Here is an 18,106-nt window from a genome sequence, read left to right on the forward strand (position 1 = left end):
TAGATAGATTTTGTTTTTTAATCCATTCAGCCAGTCTATATCTTTTAACTGGAGAGTTGAGGCCAGTTACATTCAAAGGGACTATTGATAAGTAATGACTTTGCCCTACCATTTTTCAATAAATATTGCTATTATTTACTTTTGATTTTCTTTGTACTTTTTTTTTTAAAAAAAGATTTAATTACTTATTTGAAAGGCAGAGTACACAGAGGTAGAGAGAGAGAGTGAGAGCAAGAGAGAGAGAGAGAGAGAAAGTGAGAGAGAGAGAGAGGTCTTCCATCTGCTGGTTCACTCCCCAAATGGCCCAATGGCTGGAGCTGCACTGATCCGAAGCCAGGAGCCAGGAGCTTCTTCTGGGTCTGCCACGTGGGTGCAGGGGCCCAAGGACTTGGGCAATCCTCCACTGTTTTTCCAGGCCATGGCAGAGAGCTAGATCAGAAGTGAAGCAGCAGGAACTTGAACTGGCGCCCATATGGGAAGCTGGCAATGCAGGCGGAGGTTTTACCTACTATGCCACAGCTTTGTACTTTTACTGGGAGAATTTCTGCCTTCATGTTCTTTGATAGTGAAGATGTTTCTGTGTTTCTGTGTGTAGCACATCCTTAAGCATCTTTTGCAAGGCTGGATATGTGGTGACAAATTATTTCAATTTCTGTTATGGAAAGTCTTTATTTTACTTTCATTCATAAATTAGAGCTTTGTAGGGTGCAGTATTCTGGGTTGACAGTTTTTTTCTGTTAAGATTTAGAATATATCTTGTCATCTTCTTCTAGCCTGTGTGGTTCCTGATGAGAAGTCTCCTGTGAGTCTAATTGGAGCTCCTCTGAAAGTAATCTTCCATTTCTCTCAGGCCCATTTCAGAATCTTTTCTTTATGTTTTTCTGTGGAGAGTTTGCCTACAATGTGTTGTGGTGAATATCTTTTCTGGTCATGTTTATTGGGAGTTCTGTGTGCTTCCTGTACTTGGACATCCCTTTCTTTATCCAAATTGTGAAGTTTCCTGTAATTATTTCATTCAAAAGACCTTCTAATCCATTCTCTTTTTCCATACCTTCAGGAACTCCTATGACCCATAGGTTTGATTGTTTGATAGTATCTCATAAGTTGCCAATATTATTTTTTCTTATTTATTATTATTTTTTTTCCGGTCTGATCGTTAAATTTCTAGAAGTTTCTCTTCTAACTTGGATATTCTTTCTTCTGGTTCAAAGAGTCTGTTTAAGGCTTTCCATTGCATTTTTATTTGATTTATTGAATTCTTCACTTCAATTTCATGGGAAAAATTTTCATTCGTGTCATATATGGATTTCTTTAATTTGTGGATTTATTTCTGATTACTTCTGACTAATCCCACAATTTTTTGAATTCCATTTTTGGCACTTAATCAATCTCTTCATCTTCATGTTCTAGTATTGAAGTGTTGTTGTGTTTCTTTAGGGATGTCATGTTGTATTCCTTATTCTTATTTCTTGAATTTCTGCATTTATTTTTAGGCATTTGTGGAGATACTTTTTTCCCCCCTGTAATAGCTTTTATCTTTGGACTATACCTCTGTGGCTTAATGGAGTGTCTGCTCTTTCAGTGAATACCCAGAGGTGTGTGTTGGTTGTGGCCAGGGAGCTCTGTTCAGTGTTCCAGGGTGAGAGGAGTGTCCAGATTGGCACCCAAGTTGGGTCTGGTAAATCTCTGTTTTTCTTATTAGATGGGAGGGTTTGATCAGCTCTGTTGGCATTATCTCACACTCACCTGCTCTCCTACAAGGTGACCAATACCTGAGCGCTAGCCCCAGTGGGTGTAATATTCATCTGCGCTGCCACAAGAATCAATCACACAGAAGATCTGTGCAGTCCTCAGTGTGAGCACTGATCCTGCAGCAGTGACCCTCTCCAGGCAATCAGGGAGCTCTGAGCATGAGGAGCCACATCCTGAACCCTCCTATACAACCAGTGTTTCCACAGTCCCAGCACACAAGTCTCCCACAGTCATGGGATGCCAAGGATCGACTCCCCTGACAATCTGTCCCATCCACAGAGAGGCAGAGATGCTCCCAGAGGTAGCTGCCTGAGGGTACTTTGCCAAGTTAGCCTAAGCCACAGAGCCTGTGATGTGCTCAGAGGTTGGGGACTCCTCACAGTACTACTGGGAGACTAGGGTCTCCCAGCCCCTGTCAGTTCTTCCAGCCAGGCTCAAGTGTCTCCTCTCATCTCCTCTCAGCTGGTTGCTGGGTGTGCCCACCAAAGATGGCACTGATGTTACATATGTCCAAAATGGTGCCTGCCCTCTCTCAGCTACTTACAGGATGCCATTGTTGGGTGATTGGGAGAGAGAAATGTGCCCCCCCCTTTTTTTCCTCTGGTTGTTAGATACGTGGTTCTCCACAGGGCTCCAAGCTGGACTTAAGCTAGGCTTTCCCTGCAGCTTTATTGCCAGTGGCTTAGGCTGCTGCAGGCTGGTCTTACCTCATTCTCTAAATCTGGTGCTGAGGCTCTTGGGTGCTGGGGTCCTATGTAGTGTCCATGTTTGTGCTGTGTGTCCACACCCTCCACATAAATCCACAGCATCCCTCTAACTGGTGTGGAGTTTTCACTACAATTTCCTCCCTAACTCTTCCTTGAGATTGCACTCTCTCACTTTTTTTTTTTTTTAACTATCTTCCCCTGTGCTAGAGCAGTAAGCTCCCTTCCTATTCTGCCATCCTGAATCACCTGCTTTGATTTTTAAAAAGACCCTGGGGCAGGTATTTAGTCTCAATCAAGATGCCCAAGAACCTCATTGAAGTACCTGGGTTTGATATCTGCCTTTGGCTCCTGACTCAAGCCCCTTGCTAATGCAAACCTTGGGAGAGAGCAGGTTATGGCTCAGGTAATTGGATTCCAGCCACTCAAATGGCAGACCTGAACTTTGTTCCTGGCTTCCAAGTTTTGGTCTCATCTGACCCTGGGCATTATGGACATTTGGGGAGTAAACCAGTGGATTGGAGTGCTCTCTCTCTCTCTCTCTCTCTCTCTCCCTCTCCCTCTCCCTCTCCCTCTCCCTCTCCCTCTCGCTCTCCCTCCCCCTCCCCCTCCCCCCCCACCCCTCCACCCCCACTGCCAGGATCTTAAAAGGTATTCAGAAGTATGCATTTTGCATAGCAGTTAAGATGCTGGTTAGGATACCTGCATCCTATATTGAAGTAACTGGATCTGAGTCCTGTCTGTGGCTCATGATTTCAGATCCCTGCTGATGCAGATCTTGGAAAGCAGCAGGTGACAGCTCAAGTAGTTGTGACCTTGCCACTCATGTGGGAGACCTGGATTTAGTTACCAGCCCCTAACTACCTGGACTTTCTCTGAACATTGCAGACATCTGGGGAGTCAAACAGAGGATAGAGCTCTCTGTTTGTCTCTCAAAAAATTGCAGAAAATAGAATTAAAGATTTTTTTTTTTGACAGGCAGAGTTAGACAGAGAGTTATAGACAGTGAGAGAGAGACAGAAAGAAAGGTCTTCCTTCCGTTGAGTCACTCTCCTAATGGCCGTTACGGCCAGCGCGGTGCCGATCTGAAGCCAGGAGCCGGGTGCTTCCTCCCGGTCTCCCATGTGGGTGCAGGGACCCAAGCACTTGGGCCATCCTCCACTGCCCTCCCAGGCCATAGCAGAGAGCTGCACTGGAAGAGGACCAATTGGGACTAGAACCTGGGGTGCTGGCGCCGCAGGCAGAGGATTAACCAATTGAGCCACAGCGCCGGCCCAAAGATGTTTTTTCAAAGAAAAAAAGATAGGCAATAGTAACTGAAATTTTTAAAAAAGACGATTAGGGTTTACAATGGTTCTTTTTCCTCTAATTCCTAAAGCAGTGCTCTGGGACTCAGATCAGGGTCTTCTTTATACTTACTGTTTCATTGTGCTATAGTTTAATGGTTTGAAAAAGAAAGCAAAAATGATTCATTAAATACATTTAAAACTCTGAAAAGGAAGCATCCGGGGCCAGAGCTGTGGCGTGTGATGTTTGGTATCTGGTATGAGTCCTGGTTTGAGTCCTGGTTGCTACACTTCTGATCCAGCTCCCTGCAAATGCTCCTGGGAAAGCAACAAAAGATGACAAAAGTACTTGGGTCCCTGCCATCCATATGAGAGACCCTGAAGGAATTCCAGGCTTTTGACTTTGGCTTGGCCCAGCTCTAACCCTTGGCCATTTGGGAAGTAAATCAGAGGATTGAACATCTCTCTCTCTCTCTCTCTCTCTCTCTCTCTCTCTGTAAGTCTCTGCCTTCCAAATAAATCAATAAATCTTACAAAAAGGAAAACATCTATATGCTTATCTAATTCTACTTCATCTGTCCTGTGACTTTCTGGAGTATTATAGAGTGAGCATCAATTGTGTTTACTGAAATTAAAATTCTGTGATTTGGGATTTGCTGAAAGTTTCTTAACTTCCCTTGAGAAGTCTGACTCATGTTTACCTCTCCCTTCAGCTTGCAGCTGTTTGTGATGTCTTTGTGGAAAACTATGTCCCTGGCAAACTGTCTGCAATGGGCCTGGGTTATGAAGCTATAGACAAGATTGCTCCTCACATCATCTACTGTTCCATCACAGGTATTTAATCCCATTACCCTTCTCTGTGAGTAGACATAGAATTTCTGTATTTTCTTATTTCTGTAAAAAATTTATTGCTGGTACTGGTTTTCTTGAAGTGATTCAGCTTCCTTTCCCCCTAAGCAATTAGACCTCCAAACTTTATCTACTAAGGAACATTAACCTAAATAAACATTTTTATAAATACATTAGCTATTTGCAATTCATCTTTGAATTGTTTGCTGATTCAAGGTTTTGCCAATTTTTTATATTGATGCTTTACACGTTTATAAAATGCTGTTATTAATTCATATATAGGTGAATTATGTATGAAAAATTAATCAGCTTTAAAGTAACAGAGAACCCAATGTATTACTTCATATATTCTGAAGTGCTAAGCCAAGGAAAGGAGAAGAGCACTGTGAATTCTTTCAGTTGTCCAGCCCTTGCCAGTAAACCTCTTATATAAGGGATGGGGGAAGTATACATACATTTTGGATAAGCATAAAATACAAAAGAGTGTTTCTTTAAAAAAGACAGTTAAATTAATAGTTTTGTCAGAAAAATTTATAGTACTTTCTTTTTTTAATAATTTATTTATTTGAAAGTCAGAGTTCCACAGAGAGAGAAGGAGAGGCAGAGAGAGAGAGAGAAGGGAGGTCTTCCATCTGTTGGTTCACTCCTCAGTTGGCCACAATGGTGGGATTCTGCGCTGATCTGGAACCAGGAGCTTCTTCCTGGACTCCTACATGGGTGCAGAGGTCCAAGGATTTGAGCCTCTTCTAACTTTAGATTTATTAATTATTTTTTATTTGAAAGGCAAAGTTAGAGAGAGGGAGAGAGAGAGAGCGAGCGACAGCCTTTCATCCACTGGTTCACTCCCTAGATAAGGAGCCAGGAGTCAAGAACTTCTTCCGGGTCTCCCACTTAGGTGCAGGGTCCCAAGGACTTGGGCCATCCTCTGCTGCCTTCCCAGGCTATAGCAGAGATGGATCAGAAGTGGAGCAGCCGAGACCCAAACCGGCGCCCATATGGAATTCCAGCACTGCAAGCGACAGCTTTACCCACTACGCCACAGCGCCAGTCCCAAAATTCTTAGTATTTTCAGTTTTTATTCATTCATCTACTAAATGTTTGCTGAAGGTCTATGATTTTCCAGGTAGCATCCTGTGATTCTGGGATGCAGGAGTGAATCAAACATTCAACTATACTCTCTAGGAGATTTATATTCTAGGTGAGGGACATAAGCATTTCTCTTTTTCTTTTCTTTTTGTAATTGAATATGGTAGTAATAAGGGCTAAAGAGGAAAAGTAAGGGAGAGCAGTGGGGGTAGGATGGGTTGAGGGGCAGTAATTTCATACTGTTAGGTAAGAGAAGTCTTCATTGGTAAGGTGGTATTTGGTAAGAGGCCTGAATAATGTAAAGGAGTGAACCATATAGAGATTGGCAAAGTGGGTTTCAGGCAAGTGGAACACTGGGTACAAAGGGCCTGAGGCAACAATATGCTGGGTGTGTCTTAGGACCAGCAATGCCAGGCTGGCTGAAGCAGGTTGATCTGGGGGAATGGAATAGGAGGAAAATCAGGGCAGTGTTGATTAGCAAGATTGTAAAAGGCCCATGAGCTACTTTTAAGAGATTTAGCTTTTACTTTGAATGAAGTTGTAAACTAATAAAGGGGTTTGAATGGAATGATATGATATGATGTATTTTTTTAAAAAAATTATTTATTTGAAAGAGTTACACACAGAGAGAAGGAGAGGCAGAGAGAGAGAGAGAGAGAGAGAGAGAGAGAGATCTTCCATCCTCTGGTTCACTCCTCAATTGGCCACAACAGCTGGAGCTGCGCTGATCTGAAGTCGAGCCAGGAGCTTCCTCCGGGTCTCCCACATGGATACAGGGGGCCCAAGGACTAGGGCCATCTTCTTCTGCTTTCCCAGGCCATAGCAGAGAGCTGGATCGAAAGTGAAGCAACTGGGACTCGAACCAGCGTCCATATGGGATGCTGGCACTACAGGCAGAGGCTTAACCTTCTACGCCACAGCACCGCCCCCTGATGTATTTTGTTTACATATTTATTTTATTTATTTGAAAGGCAGAGAGTTACAGAGAGGCAGTGGCAGAGGGAGAGAGAGGTCTTCCATCTGCTAGTTCACTCACCAGATGGCCACAATGGCCAGAGCTGCGCTGATCCAAAGCCAGGAGCTTCTTCTGGGTCTCCTCTTTGAGTACAGGGGCTCAAGAACTTGAGCCATCTTCTACTGCTTTCCCACGCCATAGCAGAGAGCTGGATAGGAAGCGGAGCAGCCAGGACTCGGACTGGCACCCATATGGGATGCTGGCACTGCAGGCATCAGCTCTACCTGCTATGCCACAGCGCTGGCCCCAATCTGATGTATTTCTTTATTTATTTGAAAGTATGTATTACACACACAGAGAGAGATAGAGTAAAACACATGCACACACAGACACACAGACACACAGAGATCTTCCTTTTGCTGGTTCTCTTCCTAGATAACCACAGTAACCAGGGCTGAGCCAGGCTGAAGCCAGGAGTTTCATCTGGAACTCCCACGTGGGTGGCAGGGGCCCAAGAATTTGGGTTATATTCCTTTTTTTTTTTTTCCAGACCGTTAGCAGGGAGTTGGATTGAAAGTGGAGCAGTCAGAGCATGAACTGGTATCCATATTGGATGCCAGCATTGTAGGAGGCAGCTTTACCTGCTATACCACAATGCTGGCCCTGATCTGATGTACTTTTGAAAGGATCTCTGTAGCTACTGTGTTCAGTATTGATAGTAGAGGACAAAGGTAGAAGCATAAAAACAGTTATGAAGCAATGGAAACATTCTAGGCTAGATGTGATGGTGGCTTGAATTAAGGTGCAAGAGTACGTGCAATAGAAGAATAATAGGATTCTGAATGTATTTTCAAGATAAAGTGGATAGGATTTTCAGATTTATTACACAAGGAGCTTCAAAAAGTTTGTGGATAAATGGAATTAAAAGATAAGGTTACTTTGGTGCAGAATTTTTTGAAATACATGCATAAAAAGGATCTTCAAAAAGTTCATAGAAAATACATACTATGAATAAACTATAAATGGATTTCAAAAATTGCTTGTACCAAAATAAAGTTATCTTTTAATTCTGGGTTTCCATGAAGTTTTTGAAGTGTCCTCCTATATAATAATAAGATAAAAAGTGAAATTAAGGATGATATTAAGGTTTTAGCCTGAGCAATTAGAAGAATGGAATTACTGTTTACTAAGATGAACAGGACTAGACAGAAGTTTTGATGAGGAAAATGTCTAGAGTTAGATTTTGAATGTATCTTGCTTAAATAATGAAGAGGAAACAGAGTAAGGGATTGGAACTGAAAGTAAAAAGTTCAGAGGAGGTGTAAAATGTCACAGTTATGAGCATTTCTGAAGCCTGGATGAAGTCCTTTTGAGTGTGAGTGTAGCTAGAAAAAAGAGTCTAAGTGGCTGAGCCTGCTGCCCTCTCTTGATGAGATGCTTGGAAGTTGGCAAGGACATTGTGAAGACTTAGGAGTGTGGGGAGCAGCTCGGACTAGACTAAGTTACTGGAATTAGGACTTGTTCTATGCATCTGCTCTCCTCTGTGGGGAGCAGCTCGGACTAGACTAAGTTACTGGAATTAAGACTTATTCTATGCATCTGCTCTCCCACAATATGGCGCTGGGAGAGAAGTAAACAGCTTCCGCACAGCTGCCTCCAGTTCAACCAATAAACTGTAGGACCTGCTCCTGATTGGAGAGCAGCGTACTTGGCGTGTGGGCAGCCGAGTTGGGATTGGCGGAGGAGGACTATAAAGGAGGAGAGAGACGGCATGCACCGGGAACATCTATGGGGAACATCTAAGGGGAACATCTAGCTGAAGGAACGCCTGTGCAGCCCCCAGAGAGCCGGCCGGCGGTGTGCCGCTCCCCTGCGGAAGTGGGGAATGTGGCCAGGGGGAACTGCCCTTCCACGGAGGTGGAAGGGATAGTAGCCAACCCGGGAAGAACCAGCAGCAAACCCGGGGAGGGCCGAGCAGACAGAAAGAACAGCGCAGGGTCCTGTGTTGCTCCTCCACGAAGAGGGGGAGCGACATAGGAGAAATTGTCAATGAGGTTATAGGAGAACCTTCTGGAAGCCAAAGCAGAAATCGCTTATTTTCTTTGACAGTTTAAACTTAAAATCACAGGCAGCTTAAACAGAAAGGTATAAGGTGTGTAAAGATCTGTTACTTGTATTTCTTAAATTTGTTATGCCTTCTCTTGTTTAAGAGTTTTTACCACAAGATGTTCTCATTGCTTGGAACTCTGTTCCCCTACCACATCTGGTTACTCTCTTGCTGTCCTTTAGATTCCAGTTTGGATATCGTTTCTTCTGGGCAGACTTTCTTGATCCCTGAAATCCAGTGGGAGTTCTCTATCACATCTTACATTTGCCTCTTTCTTCCATGTTTCCCCTACTTCTCTTGCAGACTGTTGTTCTCAGGGCTCAGCAGCAATTTCTTGAATGAATCAATACATAATCAGAAATTGACTAAAGAGTTTTAATACTACCATTTTCTCTGCGTGCCACTTTTCAGGACAGGGGAAATCATAAATAAGTTTATATTTTCCAAAGAAACATCAGAGGATAGCCTGGGGTTAGTACAGAGTTGGCCTTATCTGTTATGTCTTCTGTAGTTTATGCATAGCAGCATACAGCAGTTGTTGTTTTAAGGTACAAAAAGAGTAAAAAAGAGTAAAAAGAATTTACTGAAGTAAATTTTCAGTTATTGTCACAAATGTATGAGTGCTGTAGATCTTTTCCTAAGGTACGAAGGAAATAGTGCATTTAAAAGATTTAAAAAGGAGCTAAAGAAAAACTTTCCTTTTTATATTTCAGAATGTTTATCTTCAAATATATATCTGAAAATATTTATTTACTATAAGAAGTGACAAAAAATCTTTTAAAAATATTTATTCATAAAATACTGTTTCTGTATATTCAAGTAAATTGAATACTTTGCTTTTCATCATGTTATTGTTTATGTGATGGTATCATAAAGTAAGGTATAACTGCAATATTTGGTTGATTGTTATTCTTTTATTATTTATTTGTTTGAAAGGCAGACACACACACATGGAGAGAGAGAGAGAGGGAGAGAGAGAGATGGAGAAAGAGAATGGGAGAGAGACAGAGAGAGACAGAGACAAACATATGGAGATTTTCCATCTGCTGGTTCACTCCCCAAATGCTCCCAACAGTGAGGCTTGGGTCAGGCTGAAGCCAGGAGCCAGGAACTCAATCCTGGTCTCCCATGTTTAGCAGATATTCAAATACTTGAGCCAACTCTGGCTTCTTCCCAGGGTGCCCATTGGCAGGAAGTTGGAATTGGAAGCACAGGTGGGACTCAAATCTCGGCATCCTGATACGTGATGTGAACATCCCAAGTGGCATCTTGATTCTATGTCAAATGTCTGCTCTGCAGCCATTATCAGTTTAGATAAGATGAACAGCCAGAGTGATCATTAGCTTTTGTGCTGAATCAGGTTGAGAGAAAGGTACTGTATATGGTAGATGACTGTTTGCCACTAGATTTGACTTTTTTTAGATGTACTATATTAGATAACTGTAATTCATGTTTCCATTTTGTGTCTGTATTAGTATTTCTATGTGCAACGGAGGGAGAGATCTTTACTTAGAATCATTTTTTTAAAGATTTATTTATGTATTTGAAAGTCAAAGTTGTACAGCGAGAGGCAGAGGGGGGGAGAGAGAGGAGGAGGGGGAGAGAGAGAAAGAGATCTTCCACCTGCTGGTTCACTCCCCAGATGGCCACAATGGCTGGGCTGTGCTGATCCAAAGCCAGGAGCCAGGAGCTTCCTCTGGGTCTCCCAAGTGGGTACGGGGGCCCAAGGATCTGGGCCATCTTCTGCTGCTTTCCCAGGCCATAGCAGAGAGCTGGATCAGAAGTGGAGCAGCCAGGTCTTGAACCGGCATCCCTATGGGATGCCGGCACTGCAGGCGGCAGCTTTACCTGCTATGCCACAGTGCTGGTCCCTTTTACTTAGAATCTTGCAATCCAATGGAGATATAGAGAACTAAAATATTAATACAGATAAATTATTATCTTCTGAGTTACTTTGCTACTGTGAAAATATTGTTTAACTAATAAAATGAAAATCTTACATGACAGAAACTATTTCTTTTCCTCATGACTGTGGTGAGCCAAGATTCGGCTGTTACAGGCAGATTAGGTTTGACTCCAAGTTGTGAGTTTGTCTGCTCTGCAATTCTTACTCTCTTTGGACTAGTGCCTACCAAGTACATGTTCTTATAATGAAAGGTGGGAGTGCAACAGAACAAGTCCAATTCCATAAGATCATTTTTTTAAATTTAAAAATGGTTCTTTATTTATTTTCATCTACTTTAGTTGTGGGAATGTTTAGCCTGCGTGCTGTATATTCCTACAAAATTGTTTTGTTTGGCCCTGGCCAAGGTGAGCACAGGCAGGAACTCAAAATCCAATAAATCTATAGCTGGATATCTTTAAAGTTGATAATTTTGTGTGGCTCATGAATGAGGTTATAAATATCCAAATGGTCCTTTGTAGAAAAACAGTTCCCCAGCCCGGAACTTGAAAATCATAGAGAAAGAGAGAGAGAGAGAGAGAGAGAGAGAGAGAGAGAGAGATCTTTCATCTATTCATCTATTGATTTATTCCTCAAATGACAATAATAGCCGGGGCTGGGCCAAACTGAAGCTAGGAGCCTAGAACTCCATCCAGGTCTCATACATTGGTGGCACAGACCCAAGCACTTGAGCCATCATTTGCTGCCTCCCAGGGTACATTAACAGGAAGCTGGATGGAAAGTGGAGTAGCTGGCACTTGAATTGGCACTCTGATATGGGATGCAGGCATCCCAAATGTTGGCTTAACTCAGTGTGACAATTGCTCACCCCTGACAAACACATTTAAAATCTCTGCTTACATCACATCTGCTAACATTTCTTTGGTGAAAACAAATCATATGGGTGGTGAAATGTTCTCTACTCTAGTGGGAGGAGCTACAAAGTCACATGGCAAAGGGCATGTGTTCTGAGAAGGGTGAAGATTTTTGTCATATTTTTATCACATCATCCTGCTAAATGAGATGTGAAATCATTTGAGAAGCCTCACACTTCCCAAAGTTTCACGTTTATAGCACTATATAATTCATAATTATAATTTCACAATTATAACTGTGATTAGAGTTAGATGTTCTCCTAAGCCTTCACTTATGATTGGTAGAGGATCTATATGTTTTCTTTTCTTTTTTTTTTTAAAGAGTTATTTATTTATTTGAAAATCAGAGTTACTCAGAGAGAAGGAGAGGCAGAGAGAGAGAGGTCTTCTAACTGCTGGTTCACTCCCCAGTTGGCTGCAACAGCTGGAGCTGTGCAGATCTGAAGCCAGGAGCTTCTTCTGGGTCTCTCACGTGGGTGCAGGGGACCAAGGACTTGTGCCATCTTTTACTGTTTTCCTGGGCCATAACAGAGAGCCGGGACTCAAACTGGTGTTCATATGGGATCCCAGCATTGCAGGTGGTGGCTTTACCCACTATGCCACAGTGTCAGGCCCAATATATTTTCTTAACATTTCTGTATTAATTTAAAAAATTATTTATTTGAGAGCTAGAGTGAGAGTGAGGGCAAGAGCGAGAGCGAGAGAGAGAGAGAAAGAACATGCTTTCATCTGTTTGTTCACATGTGTGCAATGATTGGGCTGGGGCTGAAGCTGGAAGCTGGGAACGCAATCCAAGTCTCTCATGATGGTGACAGGAGCACAATTACTTGATCCATTACTGCTGCCTCCCATGACCACTAACTTCCAGGAAGCAGGAGTTTGGAGCTGGATATTTATCCCAAGAATTCTGTTATTCCATGTGGGCATCTTGACTGCTAGGCTTATTGCCCACCCCTGTATTAAAATTTTAATGTGTCAAAGGCCTCAGAGAAAGATTCAGTAATGTAGCAGTTTGCAGCCAAGGAGAGAATGAGTATATCATAAAGCTTTTCAGTGATAGAGATGGGAGAATAAGGGAGTGATGGGTAGAGGCATGTGTAGTCTGAAAAAGCACTTCTTAATTTTTAATTCCTTCTATCCCTATCTCCTGACAGTCATTAGAATCACATCTATACAGTTTGTTCTTTATTTCCTAATAAGGAAACAGATCCATAATAGCTAAGGAACCTAAAGCCACACAGTTATTTAATAGCAGGTAGGTTTAAAACTCAAACTTTTTTGACTGAATATTGAGTAACTCAATGCTTTCCAGACCTAGATATGCTGCTATTAAATAATGACATGGATTTTGTGATTATGAGACACTGAACAACTCTACTTCAGAATTATATCTGCCATTCTCTTTCACTTATTTCACCATTTTCAATGGTGGAAGTCATGAAGAAATTTACTAATCAGGGAATCTAAATTTCAACAGATTGTTTTGGAAGCAAAAGTCACTTCTGGTTGGCACCGCGGCTCAATAGGCTAATCCTCCACCTAGCGGCGCCGGCACACCAGGTTCTAGTCCCGGTTGCCCCTCTTCCAGGTCAGCTCTCTGCTGTGGCCAGAGAAGGCAGTGGAGGATGGCCCAAGTGCTTGGGCCCTGCATCCCATGGGAGACCAGGAGAAGCACCTGGCTCCTGCCTTCGGATCAGCACGGTGCGCCGGCTGCAGTGCGCCGGCCGTGGCGGCCATTGGAGGGTGAACCAATGGCAAAAGGAAGACCTTTCTCTCTGTCTCTCTCTCACTATCCACTCTGCCTGTCAAAAAAAAAAAAAAAAAGTCATTTCTGAGTCATGAACTTGTGTGTTTTATAAGCAAGGTTCATTTTTTTTTGAAGCTTGGTATTGTTCATAATCTTTTATAATTTAATAACACTGATTGTATCAGTCTAACATTGTTGCATATGTTATGATTGGGATTCTAGACTTTCCTGATGTTTCCCAGTGCTATAACTCTCTTGTCAGTGCTGTCCTAGCCTAAATAGTGTGTTCCACTCTCATGTTGGCCTCATTACTGATGAGAGTAATCTTAGAATGGTTAGGAGGTTTACTGTAATGCACTCTGACAGTTATTGTGGTTGGAATTGCTGCAGTCTATGAAATGTGGTCTGTAGGACAAAAATGTTAAACTGACCCCAGTGGAGGAAGGACCTGATTACTTTTATTAGCACAGTCCTCTTATCCTTGCAGAGGAAGCTGAATATGTACGTTAGGGGGCAGTGTTGAAAAAGCTATAATTCACTAAGAATTACTCTTCGAGAAGACAGTAGTATTTCCTGTGTATTCCTGGGTAGAGGGACACATTTATGTTTTTCAAGAATGCTTTGCTTTTTCTCGAAGTGACCACTCTGTATCTATGTATACTTTTAGAAGTATGATAGTACTTCCCCTAACAATTTAATTTTAAGATGGAATCCTTTTCTTTATGTCATCTGGGCATGTTATTAATTGTAAACATTTAGTGGCAAAAATCTTCTTTACCACATTTAAAAATATTTCTTTTCTTCTTATTAACTTTAGTAGTCTTTCCTGCTGAAAGGATAAACATTACATTTTTGGGGGGAACATTGTGTATGGCCTTCAAGAAAATTTCTGGGTTTCTTTTTTTCTCTTTTTCTTGGAAAGATTTTTTAAATTTAATTCCTCAAGGCATTTCCTTAATCACTGTCCTAGTGTGGAGAAAATGCAGGTTCCACTTGGGGACAGGCCTCTTGAGGGACTTTGGGACTCAATTTAGAGAGAATATTCTTTTTTTTTTTTTTTTTTTTTTGACAGGCAGAGTGGACAGTGAGAGAGAGAGAGAGACAGAGAGAAAGGTCTTCCTTTGTCGTTGGTTCACCCTCCAATGGCCACCGCGGCTGACGCGCTGTGGCCGGCGCACCGCACTGATCTGATGGCAGGAGCCAGGTGCTTCTCCTGGTCTCCCATGGGGTGCAGGGCCCAAGCACTTGGGCCATCCTCCACTGCACTCCCTGGCCACAGCAGAGAGCTGGTCTGGAAGAGGGGCAACTGGGACAGAATCCGCCGCCCCGACCGGGACTAGAACATGGTGTGACGGCTTCACAGGCGGAGGATTAGCCTAGTGAGCCGCGGCGCCGGCCGAGAGAATATTCTAAAGAGTTCAACCCATACTTTAGTTCTAAATAGAAAAAGCCTGATAGCTCTACTTATGAAGCAAAGGAATATCATATGTTAGAACACAGGGACAAACACGGTCAAGACAATTTTAAGGAAGAACATGATAGCTGGATTTTACCTGTTAGCTAAAAAAAACTTATGCAACAGTAATAAAGATGGTGTGATATTGACACAAGGATATAGAAATAGACATGTAACAGAATAGAGAGCCCAGAAATGAACTGTCATATTGTATAAATATATTTTTATGGCTTGTACAACAGATAATCAAAGGATGGATTATACAGAACATGATGATAGAACAATTAATTATCCTTATGAAGAAAAATAAAATCAAGCCTCTAGTTTATTCCATATGCTAAAAACCTGTTTGAGATGGATTTAAACCCTACCTGTAAAAGTTAAAACTTTTTAACCTACAAAAGTTAAAAAAAATAAACAAGCTTCAAAAAAAGAAACCTTAATGGGCAGTAAATAATTTATTCTCAAGTAATCTTTAGACAAATGCAAATTGAAGCAAAAACACCCATGAGATGACATTTAAAAGTCTGACAATACCAAGTGTGAGTGAAACAAGGGAACATTTGTACATTGCTGGTTCGGCTATAAATTGGAATAACCACACTAGATAGCCATTTGGCAAACCTTTGTGAGGTTGTACGTGAGCCCACTCTATGATTGAGCTACAGTTTTACTTCTAGGGATCATACCTATAGACATGGAAAGTTTCCTGAACTGTTGAAGGCTGAAAGTTAAAGAAAGCAAATTAGAAAAGGTGATGTACAGAAAGACACCATTTATACAGACTTAAAATCATATAAAATATTATATGTATTTTTATTGATGTGATTATTTGTGTTTAAAATATAAAGACATATATGATCATGAAAAATATAAAATTCCATGGAGTGGTTACCCTTGAGGAGTGGGGAGGGAGGGATATTATGCATGGAAGGGATTGATAGAACTTAATTATATTCCAAAAATTAACTGACTGGCTGGTACATGAATATTTGTTATTCTGTATTTTATGATTGATAAAACAAGAAAAGATTCAGATATGTTCAAATAATTCTTTTCCTATTGCCTTCCTTCATTTCCTTCATCCTCTCTAAGCCTCCAAACAGATATTTCTTTCTTTTATTTTTAAAAGACTTATTTATTTATTCAAAAGGTAGAATTAGAGAGAAACAGACAATCTTCCATCTGCTGTTTCATTCCCCAAATAGCTGCAATGGCTCGCTGGGCCAGGCTAAAGCCAGGAGCCAGGAGCTTTTTCTGGATCTCCCACTTGGGTGCAGGGGCCCAAGGACTTTCTCAGGCCCATTAGCAGGGAGCTGAGTTAGAAGTGGAGAGCTGAAATCTTGTGCAACAAAAACAAAGCCGGAGGCATCACAATACCAGATTTCAGGACATATTACAGGGCAGTTGTTATCAAAACAGCATGGTACTGGTACAGAAACAGATGGATAGACCGATGGAACAGAATAGAAACACCAGAAATCAATCCAAACATCTACAGCCAACTTATATTTGATCAAGGATCTAAAACCAAGCCCTGGAGTAAGGACAGTCTATTCAATAAATGGTGTTGGGAAAATTGGATTTCCATGTGCAGAATCATGAAGCAAGACTCCTACCTTTCACCTTACACAAAAATCCACTCAACATGGATTAAAGATTTAAATCTATGACCTGACACCATCAAATTATTAGAGAGCATTGGAAAAACCTGCAAGATATAGGTACCGGCAAAGACTTCTTTGAAAAGACCACAGAAGCACAGGCAGTCAAAGCCAAAATTAACATTTGGGATTGCATCAAATTGAGAAGTTTCTGTACTGCAAAAGAAACAATCAGGAGAGTGAATAGGCAACTGACAGAATGGGAAAAAATATTTGCAAACTACGCAACAGATAAAGGGTTGATAACCAGAATCTACAAAGAAATCAAGAAACTCCACAACATCAAAACAAACAACCTACTTAAGAGATGGGCCAAGGACCTCAACAGACATTTTTCAAAAGAGGAAATCAAAATGGCCAACAGACACATGAAAAAATGTTCAAGATCACTAGCAATCAGGGAAATGCAAATCAAAACCACAATGAGGTTTCACCTCACCCCGGTTAGAATGGCTCACATACAGAAATCTACCAACAACAGATGCTGGAGAGGATGTGGGGGAAAAGGGACACTAACCCACTGTTGGTGGGAATGCAAACTGGTTAAGCCACTATGGAAGTCAGTCTGAAGATTCCTCAGAAACCTGAAGATAACCCTATCATTCAACCCAGCCATCCCACTCCTTGGAATTTACCCGAAGGAAATGAAATTGGCAAACAAAAAAGCGGTCTGCACATTAATGTTTATTGCAGCTCAATTCACAATAGCTAAGACCTGGAACCAACCCAAATGCCCTTCAACAGTAGACTGGATAAAGAAATTATGGGACATGTACTCTATAGAATACTGTACAGCAGTCAAAAACAATGAAATCCGGTCATTTGCAACAAGATGGAAGAATCTGGAAAACATTATGCTGAGTGAATTAAGCTAGTCCCAAAGGGACAAATATCATATGTTCTCCCTGATCGGTGACAACTAACTGAGCACCAAAGGGGAAACCTTTTGAAGTGAAATGGGTACTGTGAGAAACAGTGACTTGATCAGCTCTTGTCCTGACGGTTGATGTACAATGTAATACTTTATCCATTTTAGTATTTTTTCTTTGTTTTGTTCTAGTATTATTGGTTGAACTCTGTAATTAACACACAATTATTCTTAGGTGTTTCAATTTTAACTGAAAAGTGATCCCTGTTAAATATAAGAGTGGGAATAAGAGAGGGAGGAGATGTACAATTTGGGACATGCTCAATCGGACTTGCCCTAAATGGTGGATTTAGAATCATGCCAGGGGATCCCAATACAATCCCATCAAGGTGGCATGTACCAATGCCATCTCACTAGTCCAAGTGATCAATTTCAGTTCACAATTGATCACACTGATAGGTCTAAGAGTCAAAGGGATCACACAAACAAGACTAGTGTCTGCTAATACTAACTGATAGAATCAAAAAGGGAGAGAACGATCCATCATGGGAAGCGGGATACGCAGCAGACTCGTAGAATGGCAGATGTCTTAAATAGCACTCTGGCCTCAGAATCAGCCCTGAAGGCATTTGGATCTTGCTGAAGAGCCCAGGAGAGTATTTTAGGCGTGGAAAGCCAAGACACCCTGGAAAAAAAAAAAAGAAGAAGACCTAAATGAAAGATCTCTGCGAAGCCGGCGCCGTGGCTCAACAGGCTAATCCTCCGCCTTGCGGCGCTGGCACACCAGGTTCTAGTTCTGGTCGGGGCGCTGGATT

General features: G+C 41.7%; 1 protein-coding gene across 3 annotated transcripts in view; it reads left to right on the forward strand.

Annotated features, from left to right (window-relative positions):
• SUGCT (succinyl-CoA:glutarate-CoA transferase) overlaps positions 1–18,106 on the forward strand; it is an 825,030-nt gene that overhangs the window by 44,239 nt on the left and 762,685 nt on the right. For all 3 annotated transcript variants that reach the window (XM_017344447.3, XM_051853314.2, XM_008261668.4), the window contains exon 6: positions 4,456–4,576. In XM_017344447.3, coding sequence (XP_017199936.2) covers positions 4,456–4,576 — 121 coding nt within the window. The remainder of the gene's footprint in view (positions 1–4,455; positions 4,577–18,106) is intronic.

The sequence above is a fragment of the Oryctolagus cuniculus genome, chromosome 16 (assembly GCF_964237555.1).
Source record: "Oryctolagus cuniculus chromosome 16, mOryCun1.1, whole genome shotgun sequence".
NCBI classification, from domain to species: domain Eukaryota; kingdom Metazoa; phylum Chordata; class Mammalia; order Lagomorpha; family Leporidae; genus Oryctolagus; species Oryctolagus cuniculus.